Below are 12,586 nucleotides of genomic sequence, written 5' to 3'. Positions count from 1 at the left end.
AATAAACTTATCATTTGCTTAAGAAGTGGATTGACCGATATTGAAATGACATCATAAAGATGTTTGACAAAAATATATTTAAAATTAATATGATAGTTCGGAGTATTCTGATTTGAACTCTGAACTATTAGCCTATATTTGGTTTCACGCTTACGCATATTCAACATGAGTACTAATCCGTACAGTCGATAACTCGTAAATCTGTATTTTAATGAGCTTTAACATAATCTTCATATTATTGCCCTAGTTCCTATAAAACAAAGCTGTAGACTGAACCTTATACCCACTAACGGTGTTACAGGGAATTACAGTCTTAGTCACACAGGGGAGCTATACGTTCTGTAGATTATTAGAGCGACTGACCATTAAAGCTAAAAGTTTAATAGGAAGAGATTAATCTCTTATGAGTAGTACGCAGTGATAAGTTCTCTCAAACATCTACAGCTATCAGACTGGACTGAGAAATGGAACTTACACAACAAGCAAGGCACTTAAATGATAACATGAACAGTGTAATTGTCATAGGAACCAAGACATTTGAATTGGATTTAGTTGTTGTTTGCGGTATCAATCAGCGACAACAAATATGATATCGGTGCACAAATATCATTGTTTCAAAACTCCGTTGTATTTCATAAGCAATATTGGATAACAACTCGATGTAACATCGTGACAATCAAATGTGTCCCTTCTATGGAGTGTTACATATGTTTATACCTTGTGATATTTAAGTAGCATAGTTTTAGGGAAAGGATAATTCACTGAGCGGAACATGGGGTCTAGTACATCAAAAGATTCTTCTACAGTCGTACCTAGAACGATACCAAAACCGGTACAGTATTTCATTTAGCTAAATGTTCATTATGAATTCAAATTGATGTAGCAAATATGTAGTTAAAAACGATTCATATTACTAAAGTGTATACCTTCTACAATTCATTATACCTGCTGATTTGGCCTTTCATTCAGTCAGAATTGTACAGTGTGTTTTCAATTCCGGTAAACATGTAAAATATTAATAATGTGAAATTTGCTCTGTTTGCTAAGATAATATTTTGTGATATTCTCAAAATACATACCGTCATCCATTTCATTCAAAACGGTGCTTCAAATTAAAAAATCGTTTCGCGGAAGTTTATATGTATATTTTAAATAGAAAGTAATTTACGGAGTCGATTCTTTTTCTGAGAGACAAAAAGCTATCAACTAGAAACTTCAATAAGTAAGGCAAATAAAACAATTTGCAAAAGCGTACATTCCTCGCGTTCTTCATCATGATATGTCCATTGTTACAATTCCCAGGCATTGAGGAAGCAGCAGAAGCCTCGAGTGGGGACTCTCAAACCCGATGGGACACCTGTGCCGATTCCTCCGCTCACAACCAAAGCCGAAGTATTACACGGCCTGAACTTTGACTTATTAGACGAAATAGCGTTACATGTAAGTATCTAATAAAACTAGCTTTCTTCATACACTAAAGTAATACATTATATTTCACTTCAAGAATCACAAAACACCTGTCGACAATCCTCTAGTTTCCTCTAGAATATCATCTTTCATCATTATCCAAAAATGAGTTTCCTTGCATACCAGTCATTATCCCCATGCATTACTCAAAGGTGTTAAAACATATCAATTATACTTAGTGTTATATGTGCCGTAATTTTCCCCCTCTACTATACTGTAGCTGTTATAAATTAATAAAGAGAAAACAAATTGTTGAAATTATCGCGCAGGTATGACACATTTTACTCTAAGCAATAATGGTTCATATTTTAAGAAAATTAATAATGAGCTTTTCACATCCAAAATAAAAGAAACCGTTAGAGAGAAAATCTAAATGAATAAATAGAAATGACATGTTGGCATCATTAGCTTCAAAACTAAAAAGTTCTTGAACTGAACAAGTATTATGTTTGGAGTTTATGTGACATGATTTCCCCCTGAGCTAATGCACTTATTCTTTGATATATATTTCAATTATTTCTTTTAGGCCCCTCTGACATTATTACTCGGGACATTTTGGGACGTGGTGGAACATCTCGTGATCACACCGGAAGGGGACGTTTTGGATGATCTGTCGAAGGCAAGAATGTTTTTCCGGTGGATGACGTCATTCGATGCCTATACTATTGACACGGAAGTGATTCCACCTGAGGAATCACCCCTTGAGTACTTCATGAAGATCCAGTATAACCTCGGAGACCACGCCCACATGTTTTACTGCCTTTGCAAGTACGTCCACTTTCTCTTGGATAAGTAAACAGACTTTTGATATCTAACGGTTTTTGTCGAACGCAGTGCAAGCAACTGTACGGGCTTTGTTTAGTTTGAATTAAGATTTCTTCCCTTAAACTGACTTTCATTATCTTGGTCCCAGTTCAATTTCGCTAAAAACAAAATACAATGTTAATACCATCTGTAAATCATCAATAACGTTGCTGCACTAGTAAGAATTGTTTAACCTTTAACCTTTAAAAGATTTCAAAATCAATTGCTCAGACTGCCTCGCCATCGACGATATTTTTGACATTAGAACAAATCAATTTTCCGGATAGAGTTACGGGTTGACTCAGGCGAAAATACTTTTTAAAATCCTAAAATGAATGAAAGAAAATAGCACAGTTACATGATAAACGAAGTATTTAAGTGTTTTAATTGATCTGTTACATCCAATTGTCATCTTTTGTTGTAGGATGGCCGACGTTCCCTGTGTCGTGATTGATGGGATGAGTAAGGGCGGAGGCTACGAGATAGGAGAGGCAGTGGACAGGGATAAGATGCAGGGGAAATGGAACGCAGTCTTGGTGTCGGGGGAATGGAGACTTATTGATACGTTCTGGGCCAAAGTAGCCGCACCGCGGCAGTCCTCGGATGTTATTTGTGTGGATTCCAAGGGAAGGATCACTCGCGAGACAGAGGATAAGGTCCTGGATTTCAGTGTTAACGAATTTTTCTTCCTTTGTGATGCTGAACATATGATTCACACGCATTTCCCAGACGATAAAGACTGGCAGTTGATGCATCGTCCAGTGGATATGGGGGCATTCGAACGAAACGCTTATGTCAGAGAGCAATACCATAAACTGGGGTTGTCTATCCCACAGGAATTAGGGAAAACAACCTGTGTAATAAACTCTGATACTGACGCAATAAAAATAGTACTCAACATTCCACAGGAAAATGCGCACAACGTCAAGTTCAAATATGGTTTGTTACAAACGAGGAAGCAAGTTGACACTGAAAAGGAGGTTGATATGGTTTTTGAACGGTTCGTTCGAATGGAACATAGAACCAATATCCTGAAATTAAAACTGCGCTTTCCCATCGCGGGTAAGTTTTTATTCGACGTCTATGCTGCGGACTCGTGGGAATCGTCTAGGTACGAATTAGTCTGTACATATATCATCAATGTTTCCATGAAAACAAAGAATCATCAGCCTTTTCCAGATTGCCCTATGCTTGGATGGGGACCAAATCCGTTTACCGACATAGCCGGACCTGTGCCTTTGGAACCAGAAGAAACTTCTATTCGAACTTCAGACGGGAAATGTCAAATATGTGTCTCTCGACGGGGAATACTGGACATTAACCATGCTTTACGAAATGTTCTCATGGATGAAGCAGTGCTTACTAAACATGCCATAGGAAAATTCGACGAAGACAAATACGTTGTCGATCTTATTCTACCAGAAGAAGGTGAATATGCTTTGAAGATATTTGCATCAACAGAACGGACATTACCAATTCCAACAACAGATTTGCTAACATTTCTCGTTAAGTATCGCAACTCACATGGAAAACGAACAAAGAATGTACCATTCCCAATCGTCGCAAGTGCCCATGTTGGTAAGAAAGATGCATACGCAAAGCTCGGAATCCAGGCTCTAACCTACCAGTCCGTGCACGTTGATGTGCTGGAAGGGGAGGGTAGTTTTGTGTTCAAAGCTGGCGAAAATGTGCAGCTTCTTTGTGAACTCGCTGGTGCTACAAAAGAAGGTCAAAGTCGACTGTCTGTGCAAACGAAACAAGAGGGAAATAGATGGATATTTGTGGTTAACATGCCAATAGCTGGAGTGTACTCACTCAATATTTTTGCTATTGAGAAGACTGACCCATTGACTCTTCATGAAGTACAAACATACATCGTGCAATCTCAAGGAAGACCTATCAAGGAAGTTAAGTTCACCGACGACTTTGGTCCGGATGATATCGTTGTTGAAACAATCAAAACATCTGAAGACAAAATTGTGATATCCGTGCCCAATCCTGTGGACGGTGAAGTATTGTACGCTAACATCAGCAGAAGAGATGCAGCGAAAAACGATATTGAAAACCGTGCAAGCGTATTCATTCAAAAGGATAGCTTAGAAATAAGACTGAAAAGTGACGGAGAGTACTTATTGGAAATATACGAAAAGGAACAGGAAAACGTTGTTACTACAATAGCACGATTTACAATCAGCAAAAGTCCATCATTTAAAACATACACGAGTGATATAGACGCTCTCGTGAAGATGCTTAGGCCACAAGAAAAATCCCGAAAGTTTAAAAATACTCTAGAACAAAAACGACGAAAGAAAGCCGCAGCAAAGAAGAAAAGAGAGGAAGAATTACGGAAAGAAAAGGAAGAACAAAAAAGAAAGGAAGAAGAGGCTAAGAAGAAAATAGAAAAGGAGAAAGCGAACAAGAAACATAAAGATAAAAACACGCCTGAAAATGAAGAAAATGCAGAAGAAAAGGAAGAAGCCCGAAGCATAAGTCCAGACACTCTAGCTACTGCATTAGAAATAGCTAAGGCAGCAGAACAAGAAGAAAAAGAGAAAAGGAGACAAACTACTGCATCACGCAAATCTAACAGAGACTCGTCTGAAGAAACAGATATTCAGGCTGAAAATATTAGTCCTGAAAGGTTAGCAGCTGCTGTAGCGGTGGTTACAACTGCACACACAAATGGAAATGCAAAGGAAAATGAAGATATCACACATAAAAGTGATAAATCAAATGCAGACACAAAATGCGACGCGACCACCGAGGAGTCTAACGAAGACATACAAAAACTCGACCAAAACGCCTTTGATGCTGCTCTGTCTATAATTGCAGCTGTTGAATCTAAATCTTCCGATGGCAAAGAGAGTCAAGTACCAAATATCGACACTGACACCATATCAGCTGCAAAGGAAATAATAGCTTTGGCTAATAAAGAAGGGGTGACAGGCGGTAGCAAAAATAGTTCTAGTGTATCAGCTCAAAAAAAGAACAGCAAGGCTGATGGAGAGACAATATCTGCGGCAACTAGATTAGTGAAATCGACTAAAACAAATATTATAGACAAGAGGAAAGACACAAAGAGTCACAAAGCTAGTTCACCTCGCAGGGAGGAAACCAAGGTTAGCCCTGAGACACTTTCTGCTGCTACATCAATCGTAGCTGCGGCAAAGCAAAACGCTAAAACGAGACATTGTGAGGCCGAGACGGACGGAATTGTCTCGGAGGACATCGAATCCTTAAAGAAATACGGTTCCTCTGAAGCTCTAAGTTCAGAAGTAATTGCAGCGGCATTTTCTATTGTGTCCTCAGCACCTTCAGATCAACGACATAAAGTCGGCAGTAATGTATGGCAGACAAAGAATTCAAAGTCACAAAGCATGGATAATGGGTTACCTAATGAAGAAACTGTTGATCCAGAAACGTTAGCTGCTGCAGTGGCTTTAGTAGTGGCATCCAAAAAGCATGACGAAGCGCGTAAAAGAAAAAAACGGAATAGTGCAAAAAAGAATGGCAAACCACAAAATACACAAACGCCAAGAAAATCAAGTAAAACATCAAGTGAGGCAAACACATATTCGCAGGATTCTATAGAACATTTGAATTACACAAGCGACACATCAAATCTGTCATCTAGAAGAGTGAAAAAGACAGGAAAGACTGGTACAGCAACGGTCAAATCTAATCATACTACAAGTAATTCCAAATCAGCATCACCAGTTCCTGACCCATCGTCTAAGAAGGGTACAATGCATCAAAAGAATGCCTCTAAAGAGAAGGCGGTTAACGATACAGCAAACATAAACAATGCGTCACCGACAACTGCCAACGGAGCTACCAAAACCAATCATCCGAAAAATAACGAATCTTCTGTCTCGAAAGCAGATGGAATTGTAAAATCTCAAGAAAAATCTCCCATTGTGGACACCAATGCGTTGGCAGCAGCAACGGCTATCATCAAAGCAGCAGGACGTACTGACCGAAATAGCGACCCAAAACAAGGGTCTAAAGACCTAGCAATTAAAGAACAACCCGCTGTAGATTCCGAAACACTCAAAGCAGCAGCTATGATTGTAGCGGCTGCCTCGCGAGAAATGGAAGGAGATAACAAACAGTCTTCAGGAGGTCAAAGGGACAACAATTCAAAAACACAGGGACATAAAGACCAAACACAAAACAAAAATGAAAGCGAACCTAACGACGAATTTGACTATTCCAAAGTTGATGTATTGAGCCCTGTTGCTCTTGCTGAAGCCTCTAAAGCTATTGCTGCCTCAATACAGCATATGGATGAAACGATTTCTAAACAAAACACTAGAGACCTGACGACTTCAAGTAAGAAAGGTCCGGATGCGAACAAATCGCCACGGAGGAGCTTTAGTCCAAACACTATTTCTAAAGCTCGTGCTATCGTAGCTACCTCTAAACATATTAACATTGAAGATCAGGATTCTAAAAGTGGTCCTTCTAAATCATCAAAACCAAAATCTAGTAAATCCAGTTCAAATGAATATACATGCGTAAGTCCTAATACATTGTCTTCCGCCCTAACAATAATTTCAGCATCTGAAAACCATTCAAAGACACAAAACGGACATATCGTTACTACAAGTGATAAAGTAAAGAAAGCGGAAACAAAAGAGAGTACAAAACAAACGAAAAAGAATAGTAAGAAGGTCAACGTTGTATCTGGCAGACTTAATATGAACGGTAACAAAGGAAGGAAGACTTCGACGACCACTACCCCGAGGTATAATAGGAATATCAACGAGGATAATGCTAATGATGACGATTACCCAACGGACTCATCGCTTGATTACAGTGACCCTGATTCTTATTCAGGGAGTGAAGATGACAGCGAGGAGGAGAGAATTGCAGAAGGTAGGTGCTGTATTCAATGAAGGTATTTTTTTTATATAAGCTTACCGGTGTGAGGATTTCTTACTACATTATTTGGCCTTTTACAGGTAATCAACAATTGTGTGACGTCACACAAGCAATAGCATGTTATCATGAAGTCATTTTTGTTATTGTATTTTATAGTTGAAACACCATCACGTATGATGATAAACAGGGTCAAAGCTAGAGTTTAGGATATACTTAACCGACGTAATGTTATTCCGCCTCGTCTTATTTTGAAACTCAGAAAGAAGAACTCAAACGCAAACCATGCTATCATAATAACTCATTACTTATATAAACTATGCGATCGTTTGCTTTACTTTGACAACGATGTAATAATGGAATAACATTAGCCGTTTTTGGTATTTTTTATCGGCGCATGATATCTTATGTTATCATATGGAAGGCAGAGTTAATATACTCTTCAAATAATGCGAATTATTTGTATAGCTTCAGAAGATACACGTATTTTCTTTATTACTTAAGTGGTCAGTGTAATACATTTATAATAAACACGCTTATGATTTCATGGTAATAACAAAGCAATTGTCATTCACTGTCAAAGTTCCTATAAGATGTTGTTATATATGATGTATTCAAAAGAACTGTGTTTATAACGAAGTAATTTCGTTTGTCTCCAAAGGTTTGATATAACTGTGGTTTAATATATACAGTACATGAATTTGTGTACAATTTCCCTTCATACTACTTTAATTATATACCTCTATACACCTAGCTACAAGAAGGAAAAAGAGTGTAGCACAAGCGATGAAGAAAAAAGACCTGAAAGACCTGGTATACCAGCTACAAGAGTTCCGGAAGACGAAGGACCCTCAGGACGAGGCGCTGGTCGGGGAGGCGACAAAAATGGTGTCCCAGCTTAGAGCTAAGGACGGTGAGCGGTTGTTGTCCAACTCTGTACTCGTTGTTAACTATAATATAGCTCACCTGTATTTGAAGGTATTAAGATACTGACCAAGTTCGGCATTTTTATTATATCCCACTGATAAGTCAATGATTGTTCGTTTTCTCAAATACCGTCAACTCTGCTTTTGTATTAAAACATGCTTGATAAGACGCTTTCTCTGGGTCCCATTTGGTTAATTTCAACATACATGCGACTTTTCCTGGTGTGTAATAACCGCATACCGTTATTTAAGATATTCAAAGATAATTATTCTTTGCACGACAGATTTGAAAATGGCATGCAATATCCGTGAGGTACCTGCCCTTGAGAGAGCTATCCGCAAGGCTAAGAAGGCTGACGATGGCAAGGCGATTACTATTCAGATTATTCTGGCATCCCAACTCCTCAAACGACTCAACCGTATCGAACGGTTATCACGGACTGTGCTTCAAATCAACCAGAATGCTCTTACAGAGATGAAGAAGTACGTCACTCCTCCACTAGGCGTGCACGAGTCACTCCACGCCACCTTCCTCCTCCTCGGGGAACAGCCTGCTGCTTTGACGGTAATTTGACAATGGTTAAAATATGATGATAATAATGTCCAAGAAGAATAAAAACAATGAGTATTTTGTCGATGGTACAATTAATTAAAGTGGATGCTTCGCCATATAACCGGTTATATTTTCGCGACTAAAAATTTTCTTGAACTTAAAACAAAAAATAAAATTCTTGGATTTGTGACCATCGCAATGTCTCAGGAAATCGCGAATTTTTCATCATAAACCGTTATGTATAATACTATGATCTTTTTAATAAGATTTGATTTTGAACTTTAAAAGTGGATGAGAACGTCTTTTCATTATCTAAGGGATATATTGTACTTATTACCATAATCATCCTCTTAAAATGTTTGCTAGAAAAATTCGATGTTAAAATTATACATACCCTCCTCCCTTATACAACAGCAATGACACGTTGACCTGTTAATCTTTCATCATTTGTCGTATCTATCTTCAGACCTGGAAGTCCTGTCAAGCACTTTTGTTCAAGACAGGGAAAGAGAATATAATGAGGCGGATATCAGAGTTCGACCCAAAGGTTACATCTAAGGTGGTGGCAGCTACGGCAAAGAAAATTGTCGCTCCTTATTCTGTAGTACAGATCCGGGACGCTAGTCTGGGTGCTTCTGCATTCTATGTATGGGTAAGTATAGGGGCACATCTTCTCTAATAACAGGAAACTATTTTGCTGTTTTTAGATCAGTCAATATGTTATGTATATGTCAATCGATAACGGCTAGAACAGGTAGTAGAGGCTATAGTGTGAGTTTCCTCTATCTGGTCATTCTTTTCACATTTCTTCCGTTTATTAGGATACAATGTTATCTTATGGATATTGCAAAAACATGTCATTTATGAATGGAACATATAAGTTACAATTTGTAAACCAGAATCAACCCATGGTACTTTATAACGGTTCAATTTCGCGGGTAGCTTATTTCCGACCCGAAGATCATGAAATAATCTTAAATTTAAAACAGTATTAACATTAGACTTAGCCAATCGCAGATGACGTTACAAAAATTATCTCTTTTTTGATTGGCTACGCAAAAACTAAAAACGGAATCTAAACACAAGTGACATATACATAAAACAATACTATCATATAAGTTCACGAATTAAAGGCCAATTAAATTTAAAGCGCTATAAAAAGATGGTTCATTTTCGGGGATTTTGTTAGGTGTAAAGCTGTTTATGGATGTTATGTTCCAGGTGAAGGGGATGATAGGCGAGATAGAAACAGCAGGAAGAAGTAGATCCCGAGGGGACAATGCCCGTTCGGCTCGTCAGCTGGCCCCTCGCTCAGCTGTCCTCATTGACAACACACTGGCTAGGACAGACACCATTGTCATGATGATGTGAATGGTTTCATGTCGTGATGGAACTTACCAATCTCTCTACTGACACCGATTGGTTTGTTGCCGTCTGTTCAAAATGGCGAGTGAAGCAGATTCTGGGCTTTACAGGAATAACATATCAAAATCATAAAAACGTATAGGTTATCCTTAAACATCAAAATTGGACATACGAGACAGCCGAGGAAGGTGGTTGTGTTGAGTCACAGTCAAACGTCATAATTTCAACGTCAACGATGTTGTTTGTGTAGTTGTTTATACTTGATGTATTTTATACATTTGTTCATCGTTATTGTATCAAGTTTCATTAAAAACAAATCGTAAGATGATAAAAATGCATTGTACATTTTGTAATTTAGAGGAATTCGTTTAGATAAGGTCATAAGATTGTCTCGCTACAATATAGTGGTTTTCCTCTGATATTTTTTTTTTTTTAATGTTGCTGACGAAAAGGCTCTGATATATGTTGATCGATCAGCTGGACGAGAAACCCCAAACCCCAAACAAGAAGGTGACAATGGAATGTGAGGCATGAAAATAGACTATGTCATTGGTTCCTCTCCATATTACATTTATTAATTGATACTTAATTTTTTCCGTTTTTGCTCACAGGTAACGAAAGATTCAAAACGCATTTAATAAATCTTATGTTAAAAAAGGACACTACCGGAGCATTCATGGAATGACAAACTCTTGTAATGTGTTTGTTTTTATATAAACTTTCAAGACGATGTACATATGTCACTGTAGTTTATTTGTTTTAATATTTTTGGTGAAATAATATGAGCACTTTATGTGTATGTCCCACATATTTCACTCTTGTTTTCAATTGGCAGCTTCTTCTTTAATGCTTTTACGTAACCATCGACTTGTTGTCGACATGTATCAAAATGTCATTTTTTTTAATTTCCAGTATCAAATATAAGCAGTTGTAATGAAATACTCACTTACTGTCTTTTTGCACATTTAGAAATACATTATGCGCATGAATTTTCTCACATGTAGGAATCAGTTAAAACTATGACTTATTCATTTCTCTCTTTTTTCAATTTTTATGTGTTTTGGTTACCTTTATAATGTATTTTTAGTATGTATCATTAACTAGTCAAATCGGTTTGATGGTATAGTGTGTTATTTTTGCGAGTCAACAAAATTCCCTCAACAATTACTAGATATACGGTACGATGTTTCCATCATTATACTCTCTCATAAAAGTAATAATCATATTGGAGTTATTTCCCTTCATTTTAATTATTGTGTGTTACTGTTAATGGTAGTTTGTAAATTATTAAATCACTTTTTTTGGTTTGATAGGAGAAGACTTATATGCATTGTTTGATGTCTAATCCCTTTGACTTTATCTTGGTCAATAAAATGAAATATGTTTGAAAAGAATGTTCAATAGTACATGTATGCAATCTACAGCGGTTATACAGAAGCGCAGAATGTACATGCAAAGATACATATCATTAGCATGATCCGGCATTAGTGCAACGGTAAACTCGAAATCACAATAAACATGTAATCGTGTGTTTCTATCTGTACTCAGATCTAAAACAAATACATTGAAATAAGAGGATTCTTAAAACTCAACTGTCAACATGGAATTATTTGTTTTTGTGCTTTGAAGTAATAAAATAATTCAGGTTCGTTTTAATATATATATATATGAACTGAAAATGATAATGAATATCGTTCCTCGTGCTTGAACACACGTGTTTAGAGACAAAAAAAAAATCAAAAATCATTTCTGTTAATATATGCTCAATTTAATTGTGTACATGTTAATTAAACCATATATATAAAGAAATAACAATGTAGCATAAAAAGTGAGATATTTTTGGGACTTCTGATATATGACATGAATTGTATTCATAAGGATCTTCCATGTCCAAAATAGATTCATATTTTATATGGTGGCCACTACTAAATACATCTGGCGCCCATCTAGCTGATATTGAGTTAGATTATTTTGTCATATGTCGGTGCATACACTTTTTGTTATAGGGATTAAAATTGCATTTTATTACACTAAATACAATGAGTAAAACTATAAGTTGGTCTTCTTATTCTTCTTCGATACTCAAGGGATTAATATCATATATTATATCCACCCTGAACTATATCATAGAAAAAACAACAACAAACAAACAAAAACTGACCAACTTCTTTAGAAGATTACAAAGAGATCGGCGCCCAACTTCAAGCCACACAGTCAACCTCAGTGTACCGTCTATTTGGTACTATTTCTATGACCATTGTCGAATTATATCCCTAACACGTCGAACCTAATTTCATCAGCGTTCCTTAAAATTATGGATATTATTAAATTAAAAAAAATCTACATAGAAAAGCATAACAGAAGTTAATGTAACAAATATAAGTCATGTCACTTTCTTCAAAGCTGACAATACAAAAAAAATCATTCAAATGAAGTATGTAAAGCATCGTTTATGAGAAATACCATTGATGAAGACCAGCATCTCTCTCCCTCCCTCTCTTTCTCCCCTCTCTCTTTCCCACCCTCTCTCTTCTCTCTGTATCGGCATTCCTACGCGCTCACCGACCCGAGAGAACCAAGCAAAGTAAAC

The 12,586-nt window shown here is 37.0% G+C and overlaps 1 protein-coding gene across 1 annotated transcript; it reads left to right on the top strand.

The window, feature by feature from the left end:
- The first annotated feature begins 772 nt into the window (after positions 1-772).
- On the top strand, positions 773-12,184 carry LOC138325958 (titin homolog). The gene is made up of 8 exons (XM_069271984.1): positions 773-832; positions 1,303-1,440; positions 1,994-2,235; positions 2,696-7,149; positions 7,907-8,065; positions 8,363-8,643; positions 9,098-9,283; positions 9,853-12,184. The coding sequence occupies exons 1-8, from the start codon at positions 773-775 to the stop codon at positions 10,000-10,002; spliced, it is 5,670 nt and encodes a 1,889-aa protein (XP_069128085.1). The 3' UTR covers positions 10,003-12,184.
- The last annotated feature ends 402 nt before the right edge of the window (positions 12,185-12,586 follow it).

This window comes from Argopecten irradians, chromosome 6 (assembly GCF_041381155.1).
Source record: "Argopecten irradians isolate NY chromosome 6, Ai_NY, whole genome shotgun sequence".
NCBI lineage: Eukaryota > Metazoa > Mollusca > Bivalvia > Pectinida > Pectinidae > Argopecten > Argopecten irradians.
This window is presented reverse-complemented; position numbering and strand designations above follow the sequence as displayed.

Excerpts from the sequence above, each read along its gene's own strand:
- LOC138325958 (XM_069271984.1), top strand. The coding sequence starts at position 773 with ATGGGGTCTAGTACATCAAAAGATTCTTCTACAGTCGTACCTAGAACG. Across the intron at positions 2,236-2,695 it reads ATGTTTTACTGCCTTTGCAA|GATGGCCGACGTTCCCTGTG; the intron begins GTACGTCCACTT and ends CTTTTGTTGTAG. Across the intron at positions 8,066-8,362 it reads CCAGCTTAGAGCTAAGGACG|ATTTGAAAATGGCATGCAAT; the intron begins GTGAGCGGTTGT and ends TTTGCACGACAG.